The 23,363-nt window shown below is 38.1% G+C and overlaps 1 protein-coding gene across 2 annotated transcripts in view; it reads left to right on the top strand.

Annotated features, from left to right (window-relative positions):
* BRAF (B-Raf proto-oncogene, serine/threonine kinase) overlaps positions 1–21,979 on the top strand; it is a 147,280-nt gene extending 125,301 nt beyond the window's left edge. Inside the window, exons 19-21 of one of the 2 annotated variants that reach the window (XM_081102483.1) lie at positions 9,044–9,178; positions 13,155–13,308; positions 20,635–21,979. In XM_081102483.1, the coding sequence (XP_080958609.1) occupies positions 9,044–9,178; positions 13,155–13,308; positions 20,635–20,657 (312 nt within the window). In that variant the 3' untranslated portion in view covers positions 20,658–21,979. Of the gene's footprint in view, positions 1–9,043; positions 9,179–13,154; positions 13,640–20,634 lie in introns of those variants that run through there. The other variant, XM_081102482.1, reaches the window with a different exon arrangement.
* The last annotated feature ends 1,384 nt before the right edge of the window (positions 21,980–23,363 follow it).

The following is a 23,363-nucleotide window of genomic DNA, read 5'->3' as shown; positions in this document are numbered from 1 at the left end:
CACCCCCTACTGGGGATCGAACCTGCAACTGGGGCATGTGTCCTGACCTGGAATCAAACCGTGACCTCCTGGCTCGTGGATCAGTGCTCAACCACTGAGCCACACCAGCTGGGCTTCATTCTTAATTAAGTGTAATGGAGTGAAATTCCTGATCTTCTGAAACTAGAGACACAACAATGACAGTACCTCATGTTTCTTGACTGTGGCACAGTTAGGAACATGAGCTCTGCTACTACGACATCTGGGCTGTATACCTTTATTTCACTCTGTCACAGAGTGTGCTACCTGAGCAGGTACTCAGCCATGAACTTCTTTATATCAAATTCTTAAAATTATTAAGGTTTCTCCATTTTGTTTAATTTTTAAAACTAGGTAAATGGAAGAACTGTGACATCATGCTTTCATTTTTCTATAATGAGAATTTTAGTAGGAGGGAATATTTTTACTTCCTCTCTTCCTAAGCACCTATTCTCTGTCCCTTACCTTCCCAAATGTACTAATGTAGCCATATGCAACTCTTTGCCTTTTCTATCCCAGTAATATTAAATTTACCTAGGCTTTTAACACTGGCCAAGAAAAGGAATTGTCTTTACTGAAATTACCTTGTATACCTCAACATTTTAAAAGTAAGTTCGTGTGTATTTGTGTGTGTGTGTGTGTGTGTGTGTGTGAGAGAGAGAGAGAGAGAGAGAGAGAGAGAGATTGAGATTGCAGCACACTGTTAATATATTACAAAACAATAGTTTTGACATATAAACTGTGATTAAATGATATTCATACCTGCCCTAGCCGGTTTGGCTCAGTTCCAGTTAAGGGGGCACGTAACTTGGTTGCAGGCTCCTCCCTGGCCTGCACCCTGGTCAGGGCTCATGCAGGAGGCATCCAGTCAATGTGTTTCTCTCACATCGATGTTTCTCTCTGTTTTCCCCTCTCTCTTCCACTCTTCCTAAAAATCAATGGAAAAATATTCTTGGGTAGGGATTAACAACAACAAAAGAGAATAATATTTATACTTTATACTGTGGTTTGTATCAGAATCACCTGAGTAATTTGTTTTAAAAAGTGGAGATGCTGGAGCAGATTCTGATTCAATGGGATGGGGTCCAAGCACCTGCATTTGTAATAAGTTTCCCAGGGAATTCTGATTTAGACCAAAGTCGAGAATCACCAATCTAAAGAGTTTTAAAAAAGTGCAGATATTTTATGCGTTTCATCATAACCTCCCAACCTAGTGAAATGATAGTTTTATACACAAACTAGAGGCCTAATGCACAAAATGCGAGCAAGAGTAGGCCTTCCTTCCCTTGGCTGCCGGCAGGCACCTGGGACCCAGGCTTCCCTCCCAGCCCCGGCTTCATCCGGAAGGTCATCTGGAAGGCTGTCAAGTCTAATTAGCATATTACGCTTTTATTATTATAGATGTATTACTTCATTAAATAGTGTGTGTTTTAGTCAAGAGCTTAACTACCAGTTTTTTTTGGTGATAGCTCTGAGTAGCTCTCTCACTAAGAACTTCCACTATCAAAGTGAAAGGACGGGGGTGAATCAATGTGAAGATAATTGCAAAGAATGTAATTGCCCAAGTAATCTAAGTTATCATGTACTTGGTATGTGCTCATTGAATTACCGTGTGGCCCTTACCCAATAGCAGTCTTAATTCTATATTTTGAAATTTTTTTTAATGACTATATTTCTACCCAAGTCAACACAAAACTAATTTTTTAGTTTCTGTTTGGTCTTTTTAACTATTTCATATCTTTAGAATGTTGAAACTTAGCTTTGAGTATTAAGAAAAATCTATGGCCTAGCTTCTGATGATCTGATATTTTAAGCCTGCATGAAACTTAAATTCAGGATGGACCAAAATACTAGCTGAAGGATATAACTGAAACATATTACTTACTGTACTCGTGACAGATTCTAGATCCCTGAGACATGATGATGGCAATCTGAGTAGCAAGATTGTAGTCTCTAATTAGCAAGCTTTGTGAGCTCTGCCTTTTACAGTCTCATTTCCTCAGCCACATAGCATAATCCCTGTGCCATGTTCACTTTTCCTATGCAAAGTATTTCTCTAAAGGAATCACGTGGGAATTATAGTTTAGTTTTTGTTGATTTACCATAGATAACTACAAATAATAAAAATTTGTGAACTTAGATGACATCCATTTGCCAGTGAATATACTTATTTTAATAAAACAATAAAATTATATTATGGAAACAAGTATATTATCTCCAAAATATGGATGAAAGCATCCCAGGGTTCTTGGCATTTTAGGCACTTTGTCCTCCATGGAAGTAGAATAAGTGATGTGGCAAGGGCTTCCTTTCCTGAGAGAAATAAGTGAGTGACCAACAGAAGGGTAAGGCCTTTACTAGTTAGCTTTTTCTGGTAGTACAGTTAGAGCAGTGGTTCTCAACCTTCTGGCCCTTTAAATACAGTTCCCCATGTTGTGACCCAACCATAAAATTATTTTCGTTGCTACTTCATAACTGTAATTTTGCTACTGTTATGAATCATAATGTAAATATCTGATATGCAGGATGGTCTTAGGCGACCCCTGTGAAAGGGTCGTTGGACTGCCAAAGGGGTCGTGACCCACAGGTTGAGAACCGCTGAGTTAGAGGCTTGTGGAATTTGCCAGTCTAAAACCAAGTTAAGTATTTGATAAAGAAAATGGAGGTAGGTAGAGAACCAAGATGGCGGCATAGGTTAACGCCGGAGTTTGCTACCTTGAACAACTACTTCAAAAGTAAAACTAAAAAACGGAACGGACATCACCCAGAACCATAGGAACGCTGGCTGAGTGGAAGTCCTACAACTAGGAGGAAAGAGAAACGCATACAGACACTCAGAGGAGGCACAGTGCTGAAGTCAAATTCTGAGGTGCGGAGTGCGCGGAGCAGGCTGGCGGCAGAGGGCGCAGTTGGCGTTTTCAATCGGGAGGGAGTCGCAGACTCTGAGCTCCAGATACAGGCGAGTCTTTAGGGACCCAGACTCAAACGGGAGAAGCGGGACTGTCTGGCTTCGGTCAGAGTGAGTGCAGCTTTCTCTCCGAGGATTGCAGCCATTGCTGGGACTCAGAGAGGCAGAGCCCCTGGGGACAGGACTGAGAGCCGCCATAACTGCTCTCTCTGGCCCACCCTATTGATCCTGTGCAACCAGCCCCGCCCAAGCCCTGCACACAGGCATTTGCCGGATAGCCTCAGGCAAACGCCAGATTAGCACCTCCCTAGAGGACAGAAGTTCTCTCACTGCAGAAACAGCTGATTCTCATAGCCACTTGGCCTGGAGGTCAAACCCTTCCTGGTATTAGCTACAACAATCAAGGTTTAACTATAAGACTGCGCACAAAGACCACTAGGGGGTGCACCAAGGAAGCATAACAAAATGCGGAGACAAAGAAACAGGACAAAATTGTCAATGGAAGATCTAGAGTTCAGAACCACACTTTTAAGGTCTCTCAAGAACTGTTTAGAAGCCGCCGATAAACTTAATGAGATCTACAAGAAAACTAATGAGACCCTCGATGTTATATTGGGGAACCAACTAGAAATTAAGCATACACGGACTGAAATAACGAATATTATACAGACTCCCGACAGCAGACCAGAGGAGCGCAAGAATCAAGTCAATGATTTGAAATGCGAGGAAGCAAAAAACACCCAACCGGAAAAGCAAAATGAAAAAAGAATCCAAAAATGCGAGGATAGTGTAAGGAGCCTCCGGGACAGCTTCAAGCGTACCAACATCAGAATTATCGGGGTGCCAGAAGATGAGAGAGAGCAAGATATTGAAAACCTATTTGAAGAAATAATGACAGAAAACTTCCCCCACCTGGTGAAAGAAATGGACTTACAGGTCCAAGAAGCGCGAAGAACCCCAAACAAAAGGAATCCAAAGAGAACCACACCAAGACACATCATAATTAAAATGCCAAGAGCAAAAGATAAAGAGAGAATCTTAAAAACAGCAAGAGAAAGAAACTCAGTCACCTACAAGGGAATACCCATACGACTGTCAGCTGATTTCTCAACAGAAACTTTGCAGGCCAGAAGGGAGTGGCAAGAAATATTCAAAGTGATGAATAGCAAGAACCTACAACCAAGATTACTTTATCCAGCAAAGCTATCATTCAGAATTGAAGGTCAGATAAAGAGCTTCACAGATAAAGGAGTTCATCACCACCAAACCAGGATTATATGAAATGCTGAAAGGTATCCTTTAAGAAGAGGAAGAGGAAGAAAAAGGTAAAGATACAAATTATGAACAACAAATATGCATCTATCAAGAAGTGAATCTAAGAATCAAGTGAATAAATAATCTGATGAACAGAATGAACTGGTGATTATAATAGAATCAGGGACATAGAAAGGGAATGGACTGACTATTCTTGGGGGGGAAAGGGGTGTGGGAGATGCGGGAAGAGACTGGACAAAAATCGTGCACCTATGGATGAAGACAGTGGGTGGGGAGTGAGAGCGGAGGGTGGGCGGGAACTGGGAGGAGGGGAGTTATGGGGGGGAAAGAAGAGGAACAAATGTAATAATCTGAACAATAAAGATTTAATTTAAAAAATAAATAAATAAAATAAAAATAAAAAAAAGAAAAGAAAATGGAGGTAAAAGAACCATATACTACCCTGGCTGGTGTGGCTCAGTTGATTGAAGCATTGTCCCATCTACTGAAGGGTTTCGGGTTCAATTCAGGGCAAATACCCAGGTTGTGGTTCAATCCCTGGTTGGGGTGCATAAGGGAGGCGACCAAACGATGTTTCTCTCTCCCTCTTCCCCTCTCCCTCTCTCTATAAAACCAATAAAATAAAATAAAAATGCAAAAACTGTTAAGAGAAAAAAAAGGAGCCGAAACTGGTTTGGCTCAGTGGATAGAGCGTCGGCCTGCGGACTGAGGGGTCCCAGGTCAAGGGCATGTACCTGGGTTGCGGGCACAACCCCAGTGGGAGATGTGCAGGAGGCGGCTGATCGATGTTTCTATCCCATCGATGTTTCTAACTCTCTATCTCTCTCCCTTCCTCTCTGTAAAAAATCAATAAAATATATTAAAAAAAGAAAAAAAAGGAGTGATATAGTCTTCCCATTACCATTCTTCATTATCATCTAGTCTGCTTTCTTCCAATGGCACTTTTCTGTGAAACTCCCTCTGAGTTGCTAACTCTCTAGTCATCCTCAGTGAAGTGTAACCACAGTCATTGCTCACACCATCCCTTTGATTGATTTTCTTTGATCTCCATGGCTCTCAGATTGACTTCTGCTTGATAATCTAGGAATATTGTTCTTTTTCATGGAAGATGAGAAAGTTGCTTCTTTACTATATAACAGAAACCATTCCTCCATGCTCTCACCCCTATAGTCAGAGGTGGCAGTTTTAATGGCAGTAAACTAAAGGCAGGACTCTGGTAAAGTAGCAGACCCTGGATTCACAACCTGCATAACCTGGTCACATTACCTCTCTGGGTGTATGTTTTGTGTGTGGATCTGTTTGTTTGTTTGTTTTCCAATTATGAAAATGAGAAATTTGACTAAAGAATTCCTTCCAGTAATAAAAATCAGGATCTTTCCTAAAACAGGTCTCTTAGCTCCTTAAGGGATGACCAGCCCTATGTTACTTTGCAAAGTAACATACCTTTTACTTTAGTTACCCTAGTGCTGAAATCTGAGAAATTACTTTGTCATTTTTTTCTCTGTATGATTCTAGTTTGCTCTCTTATTACTGTATCCTTCCCTCTTTCAGTACAGCTTCTCTACTAAGTTGAGATTTACTAGTATAATGTGCTCATTAGGTAGATACATTAACTGTCTACCTTCAGGGCTTTCTCGTCTTGGAGCAGAAGTGCCGTGTCATCTTAGAAGAAAATAACATTACATTTAGCCCTGACCGGTTTGGCTCAGTGGATAAAGCGTTTGCCTGCGGACTGAAGGGTCCTAGGTTCAATTCTAGTCAAGGGCATGTACTTTGGTTGCGGGCACATCCCCAGTAGGGGGTGTGCAGGAGGCAGCTGATCAATGTTTCTCTCTCATCAATGTTTCTAACTCTATATCCGTCTCCCTTCCTCTCTGTAAAAAATCAATAAAATATATTTAAAAAAATAACATTACATTTATCTGTTATTTCAGTGTATTCCAGTTATTGCTGTATGACAAAGCACCCAAAACATAGTGGCTTAAGCAACTTAATGCATCTGCAATTTGGGCTGCTCTCAGTGAGGAAGGTTTATCTGTTTCACATGGTATTATCTGGGGTAGATTCAATGAGAAAGAATCTGCTTCCAAAGTGGCTTATTCACAAACCTTACAAGGGGGCACTAGCTGTCAGGTGGAAGCCCAGCCAGAGTTCTCAGTTATTCTCCACCTGGGTCTTTATGTAAGGATTTTTTCATGGGAAACTTGGACATTCTCATAGCATGGTGGCTAGGTACTAAGCGCAAGATCTCAAGAGACAGGAAATGATAAGTACCATTGTCTTATCAACACACAAATTATTTCAATAAAAATTTTTTTGATACTATATGCAAAGCACTGTGGGATATAGAGGGATCAGAGATGAATAAAACACAGGCTGAGCACTCAGTGGAGTTTACAGTTCTGTTGAGGCAGTGCAGGTGGGTGATACTGACAATAAACAGATGTATACAGAGGAGTGAATGAAGAGGTGGAGATGCCAGGAGTGCTGAGTGTGGATTAAGAATGAAAATAACCAGTCCCAGGATTTCAAACCAAGCCACTGATTTAGTAGTGTATGTGCCACTTGAATCTTCTATCCATGAATTACATACAAGAAAGACTCTCTCTTAAGTTTAAATAATTGCAAAGAAGGTAATTGCCAGTGTATTATATTAACATTTCAAAAGAAAGCCATTATAGCCTTCTTTTAAAAGTGCCCAATAAAATCTAAAAGCCATGCTGATTTGATGCCTACCATCACTTGTTTAAAAAAATACAAAAACTCTGCATTAATTTTTGGAAGTTTTACATGGCTTTATTTTTTCCTCTTTGAACTACTTGTATTACTGTTTAAATTTAGAATTTAAAAAATATTCCTATGATTTTTATCAGCTCTGAATGATATTTTTTAATTGTGACTTATTCCATTATTAATAACAATGTATAAGTGATGAAAATACGTTTTTATTATTTAAGAAACATTGAAGGTAAAATTTTATTGGAAATGTGTATCTTAATGAACAACATGAGGCTTTTTAAAATTTATTTATGTATCTGTGGATAAATATGACTTTTGCTAGAATGAGCTGGACTTAGCATCAGTCCTTTTCCTTGTTTTATTTTTAAAGAAATAAGCACTGAGAAATATTGTTCAAATAAGTAAGAAGCTAAGAAAATCAGGAGTTTCATTATAATGTATGCAGAGTTCAGTGGTCCCCAAGACCACCTTCAGGTTCAGTAATTCATTAAGTCTCACAGAACTCACTGAAAGTTGTTAATTGTCACAGGTAGTTTATTGCAAGAAAAGGAAACAAATTAAAATCCATCCAGGGAAAGTGCATATAGGGCAGCATTAGGAGAATTCCACGTTTGGAGGTTCCAGTTGTCCTCTCCCAATGGGATTGTGGACAACACTACTCCTGGCAGCAATGTGTGACAACACACATGAAATACTGCCAACCAGAGAAACTCACTCGAGACTTGGAATTCAGAGTTGTTATTAGGGCTTAGGCACGTAGATATGCTTGGCCACTGCTGTGGCTGACCATAGCTTTCAGAGGGCAAGTTGATACCACATGAGTCTAAGCCCCCTCTATGAATCACATTCATAGCATAGACTGTCTGACATCTCCCAAGGCCCCAGGTAAACAAAGACACTCTTACCAGGCACAAGAGGCTGAGGATTACCGCCCAGGAGCCAAAGGCAAGATTATTCTTTACCATACACCATACCACTCAGTTATTTGAATTCATTTCTTGAACATACCAAAAATTACATAATAACTTGTCATTAATAGTTACTTTAATGATCAGCTGACAATTTAATTTTACTGAAAGCGAAGAATTGCAAACCAACTGCCTTGTAAAGGGAATGTTACCCATTCATTGGAGCACAGTTAGACACCAGTATTTGGAAGTGTCCCTTTGGTACCCCAGCAGTTTTACACCCTGGAGCGCTGTGCACACAGTGAAATTCTGTACTGGTAAAAGGTAACTTGTGAAGTGGGAGAAGAATAAGCTTTATAGTTTCATTTTAGTGGTGCTTAGCCAAATCAGCTTATAGTTAACAAGGGTTATTACATCACCAAACGGGAAATAACATAAAGTAGGATATCAAACTTGACTTTCTTAAAATTATCAGCTCTACCCTATAACAAAGCGCTCTCTACCTCAGCCTCTAGTCTGCCCCTATTGGACCAGTTCCTCTAAGAGTAAAATCCCTTCCTCCCTAAGTCACAAGACTCCTAACATCTGTCTCTGTCCACCTTCAAAAGAGCCGAAAATTAAGAAATTAGAAAAATTACAAATCTCTGCACCCAGAGAAGACAAATCTTTTTACTTTTTAAACAGAAATTTAGTTCTTTCTGGAGGAGTCTCTGATTCTCAGATTTATATAACTATAAATGCCCCATTAGAGTTTCCTCACCAAAAGAGTTTAAAATGCTGATGTAAAAACTAAAAAGTTAACTTCGTTGGTTCCTGCTACATATATATAAAGGGCTTAGTATGATGCCCAATAAATTATTTAAGTAGAAAAGAGGCACAATCTGGTCTGTGTTTTAGAATGATGATCCACCAGTGGAAAATAGATGGTATAAGGCAACTGGAGCGTGGGAGCAATTAGCGGATCTTAACAGTAGTCCAGGAGTCATGAAGATTTCAGTTTGCAGCCCATGAAGTATTGGCTCCCAGTTATATGTAGGCATCAGAGTATTAGCATTATGTTATTAAATTTTTTATTGAAGTGTAATGTGCATACAGAAAAGTACACGTCTTAAGTGCATAGCTTGTTGAATTTTCAATCTTTATGCCTTTTTCAACTAATTACAAGTTTTATGATTTGCCTATTTTTTCTTCCCAGATAATTTTTATGGTGGGACGAGGATATCTATCTCCGGATCTCAGTAAGGTACGAAGTAACTGTCCAAAAGCCATGAAGAGATTAATGGCAGAATGCCTAAAAAAGAAGAGAGATGAGAGACCACTCTTTCCCCAAGTAAGAAAAAACTTTGTTACCTAAAAGAACATGCTAATATTCAAATGCGGATTTTTTAAGCACTTTTTAGAGCACACAGTTTGTATTTCATGGGTTTGGATCCCATGTGATTATGTGCAGACTCCAAATAAGTAAACACAGAGATGATTTCATAAAGGTTGAACAGCGGCACACCTAAAAACTTGGGAACCTAGTTCACACTATTCAGAAAGACTTGATTTTTGTCTAACCATTCTCAAATGTTTTGGTCTCACAACCCTTTTGCACACTTTAAAATTATTAAAGACCCCCCCCCCCCCCCGCCCAAAGAGCTTTTCTATATAGTAATTACAATTTTAAAACTTAAAACTATGTTTTCAACTAAGTTTTTAAAATACTTATAAATTTATTTAAACATAATAAAAACTGTTACAGGTTAAATAATGTTTTTATGAAAAGTAATTATGTTTTCCCAAACCAAAAAAAAAAAAAAAATGAGTAACATTGTTTTACATTTTTTGCAAATCTGAAAAAAGAAAAAGACAGCTGGGTTTTTTGGTTTGCATTCATTATGATACAATATCTTATATCATGTAGACTCTGAAAACTCCACTTAACACGGCTAAAATAATGACAGTGCCTGGCTGATATCACTCAGGGTTCAGCGCACCAGCCTGCACAACGAAGGGTCATGGATTCAATTCCCAGTCAGGGGGCATGTACCTGGATTACAGGTTCAGTCTGGGAGCTGTACAGGAGGCACCAGTCGATGAGTCTCTCACATCGATGTTTCCTCCTCCCCCTCTCTCTCCCTCTCGTTCTCTTTCTCCTTTTCTTCTCCCCTTCCCCCCCCCCCCTTCCACTCTCTCTGAAAATCAATGAGAAAAATATCCTCAGGTGAGGATTAATTAAAAAAATAAAACAATGACAGTAACAGAGGCAAATAATATCTTAGTTTATGATGAAAATCGTTTTTCCACAAACCACACTTTGAGAATTGCTACTTTAATTTTGTTGATGGTAAAATAAACAGATTCCAAACTTCCCTTTAGTACTAGGCCTTTTTGAGGGGCATTTCCACCTGGGGCTAAAGGAAATAGCAGCTGTCAGCACTGGCTGCCTTTCTCTGATTTTTGGAAATTTTCCATTGCTTTTTACCTGTTTATGCTGTAAGGCTAAAACCCTTAAGTTAATGATCTTTCAGTAAGCCTCACAAACTGGAACTAATTACCTGAATAAGCTTAGAAAGTTAGTTATAGTAGATACTGTAACATAGCATCCCACCGGCAGTGTCTTATGATGCTTAGGAAGTTCCTGGCAACACTGTATAAATGTGTCTCAATCAATCAAAATACAGTTTTCAAATAGAAGTACTGATTCCCACAGTTACTCAGCTACCATAATTACCGAGTTGGTCCTTTTTAAACCTATGCTTTTGAATACCCAGCCCTGAGTTTCTTAGACAAAGGCCACTGTTACAGGAATGAGTGAATCTTTTATCCCCATCTCAAGAATTAAAGATGGAATTTATAGTTTTATCAAATCTCTCAGGGGCCATCTCAGAGCAGGGAGGGGATGCTAACTAGTTGGCTGGATAGATACATGTTTTACAAATTGGAATTCTAAATTACTCTTCTTTTGAGGAAGAGTTGTTTGTGTGTGTGTGTGTGTGTGTGTTTTTACCCAGAAAATCACTGCTTTAAGAATATCAAAGTAAAGTCCATATTGTTGGCCAGTGTCAGCAGGACCCCACACCATCTTCTTTTCACATCCCAGGTGCTAGAGTTTGCTATTTAACATGGTTGATATACGTTCACAATGCAAATTATATACTTAGGCCCACATTTTTAAAAAGTATTTAAAGTATTAAGATGTCTGTATTCCTAAATATAAATAACATTTCATTATTTTCATGGTATCAAAAAATGAAATGCATACATGAATTTTCCAGATTATTGAAGCCCCTTTTAAGTACTATTTTTTAGTTTTCATTAGAGGATCTCTTTTCACACTATACACAAACATAAATTTCAAGTAGCTAAAGATTTACATGTTAAAAACAAAACTATAAAAAAATGAAATCATTTTTATAACCTTGAGGTTATAAGGCTTTCCTAAGTAAGAGAAAAAATCCAGAAGTTATAAAGGAGAAGATTAGCAGGTATGACTCCATTAAAAGATTTTAAACTTTTATATAGTAAAAATAATATTGAAAGATAAACACAGAGAAAAATAATTATAACAGGTATAACAAAGGTTAAATATTTATAGTATACAAAAGGCTCCTTCAGTCTTACCTAATAATAGACAAACATGTAAATTGACCGTACCTTTGCTAACCAGCCAATCAGGAGAGTATGCAAATTAACCCAACAAAGATGGCAGTTAATTTGCATACGTAGGCTCCAAGCAGCTTAGTGAAGCCTGACGGCTCCGGGGCCAGCTCCAGCCGGAGCCTGGCCAGAGCGAAGGCCTGGGTCCTGGGTGCCAGAGGCAAACCATTGCCAGCAGCCAAGGGAAGGGAAGGCCTATTGCATGAATCTCTTCGTGCAACAGGCTTCTAGTCAATAAATAAAAGATAATCAATAGAAAATAAGCAGAGGATATGAACTGACAATTCACAAAAGAAATACAAATGGTAAGTGAACTTAGGACTATAAGAGTTCAGTGATAGTAGTTAAAATGCAGAGTAATACAATAGTAAAATCTGGTTTTTTTTATTTTTGCCCTTAATTGGCAATAGCCAGCATGGGGCACAGTGTTAGGAAAGGGGAAGAGCCTCCCTTTTAAGTTTAACAGTGTTAGTGCATGTAAATTGGTTAGGACTTTTGAAAGGACTTGGTAAAATCCATAAGCCTAAATTACATATACCCTTTGCTTTGATAATTCCACTCGTAAAAACCTATACTACAGAACCTGCTTCCACAAGTATTCAGATATGTACAAGAATGTTTATGCAGTGTTAAAGGGAAAAGTAAAGACATAAAGATCAAGGTAGGCTCTGCAGATGGCATGCATATCAATAAGGGAACAAGCAACACAGAAAAATGTGTGACACTACTTTAAATGCTGGTGAGTGTGAGGGTGGGCTCTGTTTACATATGTGCATGTTTATGCATAAGAAAGGTCCTGAAGAAAGTATAGACTCTTTAACAGTGGTTACCCCTGGAAGGTAAAATTTATATTTTTCCATATTATTTGAACTTTTATTTGTGTGATATGCTTATAATTTTTTTACATATTTTTATTGCTTTCAGAGAGGAATGGAGAGGGAGAAAGAAACATCAGTGATGAGAAAGAATCATTGATTGGCTGCCTCCTGCATGCCCTTTGCAGGCCGACGCTCTATCCACTGAGCCAAACAAGCCAGGGAGATATGCTTGTAATTTAAAAAAAAAAAAAAAATTATAACATTGCTATTTCTTTACCTTTATGCTAACTATTATACAGATTATAGTTTAATTTTAAATAGTTAGGCCCAGTCTGTGTGGCTCAGTGGTTGAGCGTCAACCTATGAACCAGGAGGTTAAAGGTTTGATTCCCTGTCAGGGCACATGCCCGGGTTGCAGGCTCAATCCTCAGTAGGGGGCGTGGAGGAGGCAGCTGATCAATGATTCTCTCTCATCATTGATGTTTCTCTCTCTCTTCTCCTCTGAAATCAATAAAAATATATTTTTTAAGATTTTTGGTAGCTCAGAAAATAACAGTAGTAATAATAATAGCTCCTAAAGTTTTATTGAGTACTTATTATATACCAGGCATTGTACTAAGCCTTTTATATATGTCTCATATTTATGTACATACATTACCACACTGTATGCCTTGAAAAGTCATAACTTGTTTCTTTATACCTTAAAATATGTTGAATGTCTATGTACGATTTTAGATGCTTTCCTGTAAAGAATGATGAGGGTCTTGAAGATTAATACCACCTAGATTTTCATTCTTCTTTCTTTCTTTCTTTTTCTTGTTTTTTTGTTTTTTGTTTTTTGTTTAGATTCTCGCCTCTATTGAGCTGTTGGCCCGCTCATTGCCAAAAATTCACCGCAGTGCATCAGAACCCTCCTTGAATCGGGCTGGCTTCCAAACAGAGGATTTTAGTCTATATGCTTGTGCTTCTCCAAAAACACCCATCCAGGCAGGGGGATATGGTGCGTTTCCTGTCCACTGAAACAAATTAATGTGTGAGAGGGTGTAGGTGGGTACGCACAAAGGAAAATGAACATAAGTGTGCTTATATATTTGTTAAATTGAATACAGTTTTTTTAAGGTAAGCCAAAGAACACTTACGTGTTTAAAAACTGGATGTAATTTTTTTCCCCATCTAAAATTCACACTTAGCATTGGGTTTTCAATTTGCAAGGGTTTAAAATGCAGACATTGCTAAAAATGTGCAAAGCCTTTTCCAGATGTTTTATTTCCTATTCCAAGTTTGTTTTGTTTACTTGGTTATTCTAATTATTAAACTTCAATTAAACTTTTCCCATGCACCTTTTGTCATTAGCTACTGCCCATCTGTTAGGGTTTCCCAAGAACAACAGCACTCCTGTGCACGTGTGTGCAGGTGGGAGGTTGACAGTAGGTTAGCCTGTGTCAAGTTAGGCAGACCAGACAGATCGCATTCAGGAAGTCACTAAAAATTCATGTTTGTTTTTATTCTTAATATTTTTTCTGTAACTATTTCTTTTTCTTACAATTTGGAAAGTGTGAATGTCCTTTATTCCCTTAAAGCAATATACTAAATCAAATTTCTTTTTGTAAATTATGGGTGCAGGTAACTATAGCTGTTGCTTAGGAGTGGCATGCTTAACATGAGTAACATGGTTTAACTTTGCATCTTTAGTGGGGAAATGTTATAAGTTGGAGTTCTCTATTGATATTTCTTTATATATTAAGGATATCTTACATAAAAGGCTAATTTCCTTACAAATGCACTGCCTCCTCCCCCCAAAAGCTTCACAGAATCCTGTGAAAACTCTTAGGTTTGTTTTTCTTTCAGATATCTTTGTTTGCCAAACACCTGGTAATGGATTTTTTTTTAATTGTTACTTTAAATTATCTTACCTCTTGTGGTGCCTGTTTTAGCAGTCACCATATCCATGGGTCTCATAAACTTCTTGCGTTCCTTATATTCTTTGCCCAGCAATTCTACTTATTATGAAGGAATGCCATTCTTTTTGTGTGTGTTCCATGGTACAGAGTATTTGTTAGCGCTTTCTCATGCTTACACTGTCTTGTGTAGACAATGACTGTAATGTGGCAGTCAGTATATTCTCACCGTGAACCATAATCTTACTGGGAAGCAGCATTGCTGTCCTCTTATCAAAGAAATTGACATCTCTGCTTCAGAGTCAGCCTAGGGACCAACGCCAGCCTCCTCAATACATCTTTATTCAAATTGAATTTGTACTGATTTTTTTTTAAATATTTTTTAAAATATATTTCTTTATTGATTTCACAGAGAGAGATAGAAACAACAGTGATGAGAGAGAATCATTGATTGGCTGCCTCCTGCACACCCCGCACTGGGGATCGAGCCCACAACCCAGGTATGTTTAGATAACATGGATCTGGAAAAATAGGAAGCATTAGAATGATATATGGTAGTTTACCTTTCTGTTGTTTGTTTTATACTAAGTTTTTAGATATAGTCTCCAAATAAAGAAAAACATTATTTTCCTGACCCTGTGTAAAGGTAATCACTTTAACTAGTGGGACCCTTCAGTCTGAAGGCTGACACTCTATCCACTGAGCCAAACCGGCTAGGGACTGATTTTTAAATATAGCTGACAGTTCAGTTATTCAGGCACACAGACAACAGCTGCCTAAATGCTATCCTTCTTTGAAGCCAGTAAAGAAAATTGGAAAGACATTAATAATAACGTAGTTTTTTTGTGTGTGTTTTTAAAAATATATTTTATTGATTTTTTACAGAGAGGAAGAGAGAGAGATAGAGAGTTAGAAACATCGAGGAGAGAGAAACATCAATCAGCTGCCTCCTGCACATCTCCTACTGGGCATGTGCCCGCAACCCAGGTACATGCCCTTGACCGGAATCGAACCTGGTACCTTTCAGTCCGCAGGCCGACGCTCTATCCACTGAGCCAAACCGGTTTCGGCAGTAACATAGTTTTTAAGTACCAGAACTTTTTCAAATACTTTTTGTATTTGCATAAGTTAGATTTCATCCAGGAAAACCACTCAGTGATAAGTATGGCATACCTTTTGCTCCTCACTTGGGTAGCTTCAATAAGTAATGTCATTCATGTTTTTAGAAATTGATTCATGGTTTTTAGTTTAGGCAAGAGTAGTGAAAAAGAAGTTCCTCATATTTTAAAGAATAAGAAAGACAGGATAATGTAACATGTTGGAAAACATCAAAGTGCATGATTTCTACGCCCTTATTAGTAACTATTAAGTGGAGTTTTATTCACAAATGGAATAGCAAGCAAGTAGCTAACAGTTTTAACAAAGTTGACTTGCTGTATGGAATGCTCAAAGACTTGGGCATTTTGAGGCACAAGAGTCAAAGGGTCTTTTTATTGATAGAGCTGTTTCTGTAATCCTCCAGTGCACTTGCTTCACTTTTATCTTTCTTTCCTTGTACACTCTCTTTTTTCCTCTTAACATTAACCACCTGAACAGTCCCCACCATCTGCTTTCTTTCCTTTCCTCCTTTGTCAGTCTCCTTTGCCAGAGGGCATTCAGTGCTAAACTCCTAGAACTGCTGTCCCATAAACATTGAAACATGCCTTCAAAGGGTCTCATAGTAACTCTTCTTTCCAAATGGGGCCCACTGGGAATGTTAGTGGAAGAACATTAAAAAAACAGGTGAGATGTTTAGATAACATGGATCTGGAAAAATAGGAAGCATTAGAATGATATATGGTAGTTTACCTTTCTGTTGTTTGTTTTATACTAAGTTTTTAGATATAGTCTCCAAATAAAGAAAAACATTATTTTCCTGACCCTGTGTAAAGGTAATCACTTTAACTAGTTAATCACAACAAAAGGACATTCATTCTCTTGTAACTGACTTCCTCCCTAAAATCCAAGACCTCAGATGTTTTCATTAACATTGGTTTCCTTCTTCAGGAGGCAGCCTTTTCATAAAATTTGTTTCACATTTTAGAAGTTTTACTAGTCAATGATGAGGAATGAGATTTGTCTTCTTGATTTTAAGTAGTTTAGGTATCATAGCATCTAATCAACTGTTTCAGGTTTATTTTCTGATATTACAATATGGTACTAGCCATTTAAATACCGAGTCTGTAGCTAAAATCATCCTTTCGAAATAGTAACTATTTAACACACCAGCTTACATGGCCTTTCTCTCAAGGTGGCCGCTCTCAATTTAAGGAAATGATCTGCTTTTCTTTTTTTTAAATACAGTATTATGAATATGGGTACTTCATGACTAAAGCATTTCACCAATCATAGGCTTATTTAATTGAGAATTATTGAGCATTTCTATGGCACTTCAGTGTGTCTGTGCCAGAATGTTCCTCTTTTTTTTTTTTTAATATATTTTATTGACTTTTTACAGAGAAAAAGGGAGAGAGATAGTTATAAACATCGATGAGAGAGAAACATCGATCAGCTGCCTCCTGCACACCCCCTACTGGGGATGTGCCCGCAACCAAGGTACATGCCCTTGGCCAGAATCAAACCTGGGACCCTTAAGTCCTCAGGCTGACGCTCTATCCACTGAGCCAAACCAGTCAGAGCAAGAATGTTCCTCATTTTTTTGAAACTGCCTTGAAAAGTCACCACAAAGAAAGAATGGGGCTTATTCTGGTGATAATGACTGCCCCCCTCTATCTGAAGCAGTGATTGATTTGTGTACAAAATAACATTATTAGGTTTTTCATAGCATATTTTCTTTTTTTTTAAATTTTAGATTCTTATTTTATTTTTATATACTTTATTGATTTTTTACAGAGAGGAAGGGAGAGGGGATAGAGAGTTAGAAACATCGATGAGAGAGAAGCATCGATCAGCTGCCTCTTGCACACCTACTGGGGATGTGCCCGCAACCAAGGTACATGCCCTTGGCCGGAATCGAGCCTGGAACCTTTCAGTCTGCAGACTTACGCTCTATCCACTGAGCCAAACCGGTTAGGGCTTCATAGCATATTTTCTCTTTAAGGGGAATTTTTATAAAATTATATGTATAACAGCCACTGAAAAATGCATTCAATTCTGGAATAAAATGTAGTGATTTAATAATATCTTAAAACTAGTTAATAAAATTCTTAGTTTACAAATAAACCATGATATTTGAAGTGTCTAAAATCACAGGGTCTTCCCAATTGTTCTCTGCCCTACCCCTAATAAAGTCAAATAGAAAATAGAGCTTAGCTGCTTCTCATCCAGAAAGGAGGTGTTTGTTTGTTTTAAGCTTTATTTTGGCCTCTGATTGATTTTTCAGTTAATAATATACTGAGATTTATTTTTTTTTAATCAGAGTATCTGGATATTTCACTTCAAATAACTTGAGACAAGCAGAGTTGATTATTACTTCAAATAAAATAAGTCAGGAGATGGGATAATAATAGAGATTGCCAGGTAATGCAGGAAAGACTAAGCAAGAAAAGATTTTTTTTCCCCCAAAACAGATCCATTACCTGTTACCCTCATCTTTTTCTTAAATTTCTCTGTGATTTCAGGGACATATATAGAAAGAGTTTATTGATCCCTAAACTCGAAGTTCTTTTTGTGCTTGTCTTTTTCTCGAGCTGAAGCCTGAGCATGAAAAGAATTACATTCCATTAAAAGCTGTGACTCGGGTAGAATGATCAGTAGTGGTCGCCTTACTGCTATTCTATTTCCACTGTGTTGGTAAGAGTTTGTACGTTTGGGGTGTTTTGGATATTTTTATTTTTAAGGCTAATGTTCAGGTTTATGGAGTAGAACACTCTTCAACAAAATGAAGTGTCTGATTGTAATAATGAATAAGAAACATTGAAGACTTTTTCCAGGTTATATTTTAATGTAGTATCTAAGATTTGGCATAAAGTTGTCATTTTCTGATATTCTCACTTAATAGATGAATTCTAGCATTTTTATGAAGATTTTCTGTTAAATAAATCTTGTTTTTACATTGGCTTCCTACAGTGCCTACTCATAAGAATGTTGAAAATTGCTTTTCAGAAATATGTTAAAATACTGGGGGGAAAAAGCAATCTTAAAACTATAAGGTACTCAAACCATAATGAGAATGTTTATATATTTCTTGAGTCTCTATTAACATAATATCCTCCTATGGTTATGCTCTAAATGTTTTACTCTCCAAGGTCTTAGTACTTTGGCTATTTTTTTAATCAGTGCCTAACTTCCTATTCCTTTTAAATTTAAGTATGAAGTAATAATTCTTTTACTCTTCCTTGATCTTTTGACTCACAGTACCTTGGCTGATTGTTTGTTAAAAGAAATCTTTAGATGGAAAGAGATAGTATCACTACCTGCAGCCCAGTTAGTAGCTGTGTTCAGAATGGGAAAACAAATTATTAATTATTGAAAATTGTTTAGGGGCTTGTTAATTGTTATGACCCTGGACTTTGGAGTCAGCACCTGGCTTTGCATTCCAACTCTGCCATTTTCTAGCTGTGAGATCTTGGGCAAGTTACTTAATCACTGTAAACCCCAGCTTGTTCCTTTGTAAAATGAAGAGAAGTAATAGCACCTGCCTCGTAGAGTTATTAGGAGGATCAGATGCAAACATATGTAAGGTATTCAGTGACCTCACTGATATATAACAGGCACTCAACTAGTTGCTAATATTAACAACATATAATCTCAGGGTTCAGTCAGCCATTGGCAATCTGTTGGTTGTTGGAATATGCCAGTATTCTCTAGTAAGCAGAATCTAATACCAATCAGAAAATGAGTAGGTTACTTTTGGATTAAACAGTTTATTCATATAAGTGAATACACTGTTCACTTATAGTATATAAGTGAATCCTCCTCAGAAGCTGCTATTACTGAAAAATGATGTTAAGGCTGACTAAATTCTGATAGTTCTCAGTTATTAACCAACCCCCAGAAATTAACTATCCTATATAATAAAAGCCTAATATGCTGTCTGGTCACCCAGTTGGCCATTCAACCAATCAAAGTGTAATATGCTAATGATATGCTAAGGCAGCTCATCTACTCGCTATGATGTGCACTGACCATCAGGGGGCAGACACTCAACGCAGGAGCTGCCCCCTTGTTGTCAGTGCGCTCCCGCAGGGGGAGTGCTGCTCAGCCAGAAGCCTGGCTCATGGCTGATGAGCACAGAGGCAGTGGCGGGAGTCTCTCCTGCCTCCTGGGAAGCACTAAGGATGTCTGACTGCCAGCTTAGGCCCACTTCCCATGGGAACTGTCAGTCAAACATCCCCTGAAGGCTACCGGATTGTGCAAGAATGCAGGCCAGGCTGAGGGACCCTCCCCACACACACACACGAATTTCGTGCACCAGGCCTCTAATAGTGTATATAATAGAGGAACCAACCTCTACTTATAAGTAGAAGCTGTGGACAAAGAGGTAGGTGAATAATGGCCCTTCTATGAAGCCCCCAAATTTAGTAAGCTAAAGGAGTGTCGAACCTCAAACAGACATCATGGTTTCAAGAATTCTTATGCTGAGAATGATGTCCAGTGACATGTGCCTATGTGTTATTTATTGGTAGTTTAAAAGGTGAAATGAACTAGAAGATGAGGGTCGGGCTTTCTTTCCTGCTGTCAGATGTGTAATGTGTACAAATCATTTGACCTCTTAATTTTATCTTTTGCAAATGAGGATAATTTTTGCTTCTTCCTTTCTAATAGTGGCATTATAATGGAAATGAGTTGATAATTCAGGGGCAAACCAGCCCTACTATTTTACAATCCATTTCTGAGATATATTGTTCATTGGAACTGTTTTCAGCTTGATTAGAACCATAGCGTGTAAAATCCAACTAGGAAATTATCTGCAGACATGATATTTAACCCATTGTACGCCATAAGCGTCGATAGAAGCAAGCGGCGGGCCTTCCCCATAGGCCACGTGCGTCTATAAAAAGAAATGTTTTCCTTAAGTAGCAACCCTGACCAACTTTAAAAGTTATTTTTCGTGAGAATTTTCAGCTGAAAATATTCAAGAACACCCGAATTGTAATATATTTATTTTTATAATATTCATTGCAAATTGATTTTTTTAATTCAAAATATTGTGGTGTGTGGAATGGTTTCCGTTTTGAACGCATGGCAGTTAACTGATTAATTGATGTAATTGAGCCATAGTCTGTCTACTATGCAAGTTGTCTTCTTTCATGGGTTTCAACCATTTTCGCTTTTTAAATTAATGATGATGTTGCTAGATTTGTAATAGACAGCTAGTCACCTTTCAGTGAGGTTTCAGTGAGGCTTATCTCTGTGTCTAGGTTAATTAAGAAACCTAGGTTAATTAAGGTAACTTTTTAAAATTAGCTCTTGTCCTCCCTCTACAGGAGAATTTGCAGCCTTCAAGTAGCCACACCATCATGGCAGCATCTACTCTTATTTCTTAAGTCTTGTGTTCGTACAGTTTGTTAACATCAAACACAGTTCTGTTCCTCAGATCCTTTTTTAAAGAAATGAAATTTTCAATTCATAAGCTGATGTGGAACAGAATGGAAATTCCCATCCAAGAAAAGAGGGAAGAATGTTTTAGGAACCAGAATTCTCTGCTGCCAGTGTTTCTTCTTCAACACAAACACCACGTGCATACAAGTCTGCCCAGTCCCAGGAAGACGAGAGACCCTGAGTTCTGGCCTTTTGATGGTCAGGCATGATGGAAAGACACTGCTGCTACAGCTTGGGAGATTGGCTCTGGAGTCTGCCGGTCGACTGTGCCCTTCTAACCACCAGATCAATGTGTGGCTGATCATCTGATGGGGCAGTTGCAATCACCAAGCATCGTTCTCTTTCCTGTTCTGGGAGTCTGTTGTGGAGCTCTTTCCCCTAGCCACCACTGGTTCACTTCTGAGGGACGGAACAAAAATGCAGCATGCCCTGCCTGTGTGGTGCACGTTCAGTCCTTGACTCATTTTTATCAAAATGAAGCTATTTTATTTAAGTGGAGGATGCGAGGGAGACAGAGCTACGTTTTGGTGCAGAGGAAAAGGGAATGCTGCATCTTTTTCCTGACCTCCTGGGTTTCTGGCCTTCTGTTTCCTTGCTCACTGAGGGTGTCTGCCTACCCAGCAGGCTGGAAAGTGCTGGCACACATTGCCTTCTTTGTTCATTGGGTCCAGCAATGAAGAGAAGTGTCTGGGGGTTTTTTCCCTCCACAATATAGCAAGTTCTCAGGAAAATCTTCCTCCTAAGCTCTTCCAGTCACCAAGTACTTATGTGGCTACTTTGCCCAAGGCACAAAAATGCCATGGTGGTATTTAGTTAAAAGCCTACAGAACTGCTTGATAACAGTTTTGAATGTGAGACATTTATGTAATTTAAATGTAAGGTACAAGTTTTAATTTCTGAGTTTCTTCTATTATATTTTTATTAAAAAAATAATTTTCAGATTTAATTGAATTGGAATAAAACATTTCCCATTAGAATTATATATCCTGAAAAATTGTATTTTTGTTATATAAACAACTTTTAAAGAAAAATCATCATCCTTCCTCTACCTAAACATGGGGAGTCTTAGCATATGACAGATATTTATAATTTTTAAATTAATGGTACTTGCTGGATCCACACTAACATCTTTGCTAATATCTCATTGTTTCTTCCAGTTTACTCTTACACTACATCCTCATTTTCTTTTACCTAGAATATGCAACCTAAAATAAAAATGGTGGTGTCTCCATTCATTCTTCTTTTTCCTTTTTTCCCAAGCCTGGTCTTCAAAAGGTTGGGTAATTTGGCAGCTGAGTTCCCCAAGCAGATAAGAGAGCAATTTTAGGTGTATTGGGACTGAGAGAGTATGTGTGAAGCTAACGTCAGTTGTTTTTACAGAAAGAGCTGCTGTGATATTAAGAACCTCATTCCTTATCTTTATATAAACAGAAAATATAACCTAGCCATAGCTTCCTTTGGCATTTACTGAAGAGTGGTGTAAGTCACGGTAGTAGCAAAGAAAGTGACTCTGGACATATTAATGGCAAATACCTCCCTTATCATGGATCTAGAATCTCTTACAGGATTTGGGAATGTAAATCAAATCAGATGTACTTAGCCCAACTAGGTAGCCAAGGATCTGAGAGAAATTGGATAGGACTATAAAATAAAGCAGGGAATTAGAAATTGTTTTTTTAAAATTTCAAATTGTAACTCACCCTACTATCTTTCAGCCTATTAACACTCACTGCCATTAGATTTTTGCTAAAATACCTGTACTCACAGGAAAATTCCATGGACGTGTAAAAGGTTGTCCCAGTAGAATGGAAAGTATACTGAAGCTATTAGTGAATTTGAAAAGCAGTGTGTTCTTAAGTCTTACATGAGCAGAGCAGTATCTTAACAAAATTCAGAAATTACTAAGATGTAAAATGGTTCATGCTCATTTGAAGAGCATCTTGTATGTATAATGCTGGCTCTTTTAAAAGCATTGTCTATTTTTCTTTCTAAATATGCTGCCATGGATGCTTTTAAACATGCTTGTGTTCCCTGTACCAAGATTGCAGAGAGCTGGTCTTAAACTATAGGCATGTCTGCTGAGCAGGTAGAGCTGCTAGGCTCAGGTGTGGGACTGCCTGGATGGCTGGAGCAGCACCGGACCTAGTTCTGGAGGAAGCTTGGCATTGGGGTTTTCCAAACACTGTTCAAGGTGATACACTTTTTTCTTCTCTTTCTTTTTAGAAAAGGTTGCTATCTCATTTGAAAAGGAGAAACAGACTATCTCAAATTAATCTGTGCCCAGAAGCCAGGCTCGTGGTATTATTGAGAAATTTTTGTAGAGCCCTTAAAAAATAAAATTTGAAAATTTCCCTTCTCCTTTTTTCCATCAAGTTGTTTTTTCTCTAGTTTACAGTTGACATGAAAAAGGGGTTTCCCTCTGAGTTTCACTTTCTTTACTGTCCGATGGTTAACTACAGATAGACTTGCTGAGCTCCTAAGAAATACAAGGAAGAACTCCTTGACGTGCAAAGCACTTTATGAGTAATTGAATGGATAACATGTGGCTGCTTCACTGATTATTTCCCAAGGCGGTAACTGTCTGTCTTTTCCGTAAAGTGGCTGCAGTGCCTTC

The sequence above is a fragment of the Myotis nattereri genome, assembly GCF_964212035.1.
Source record: "Myotis nattereri genome assembly, chromosome: 11".
Lineage (NCBI taxonomy): Eukaryota > Metazoa > Chordata > Mammalia > Chiroptera > Vespertilionidae > Myotis > Myotis nattereri.
The sequence above is the reverse complement of the archived record's forward strand: the minus strand, read 5'-3'. Positions and strand labels throughout refer to the sequence as shown.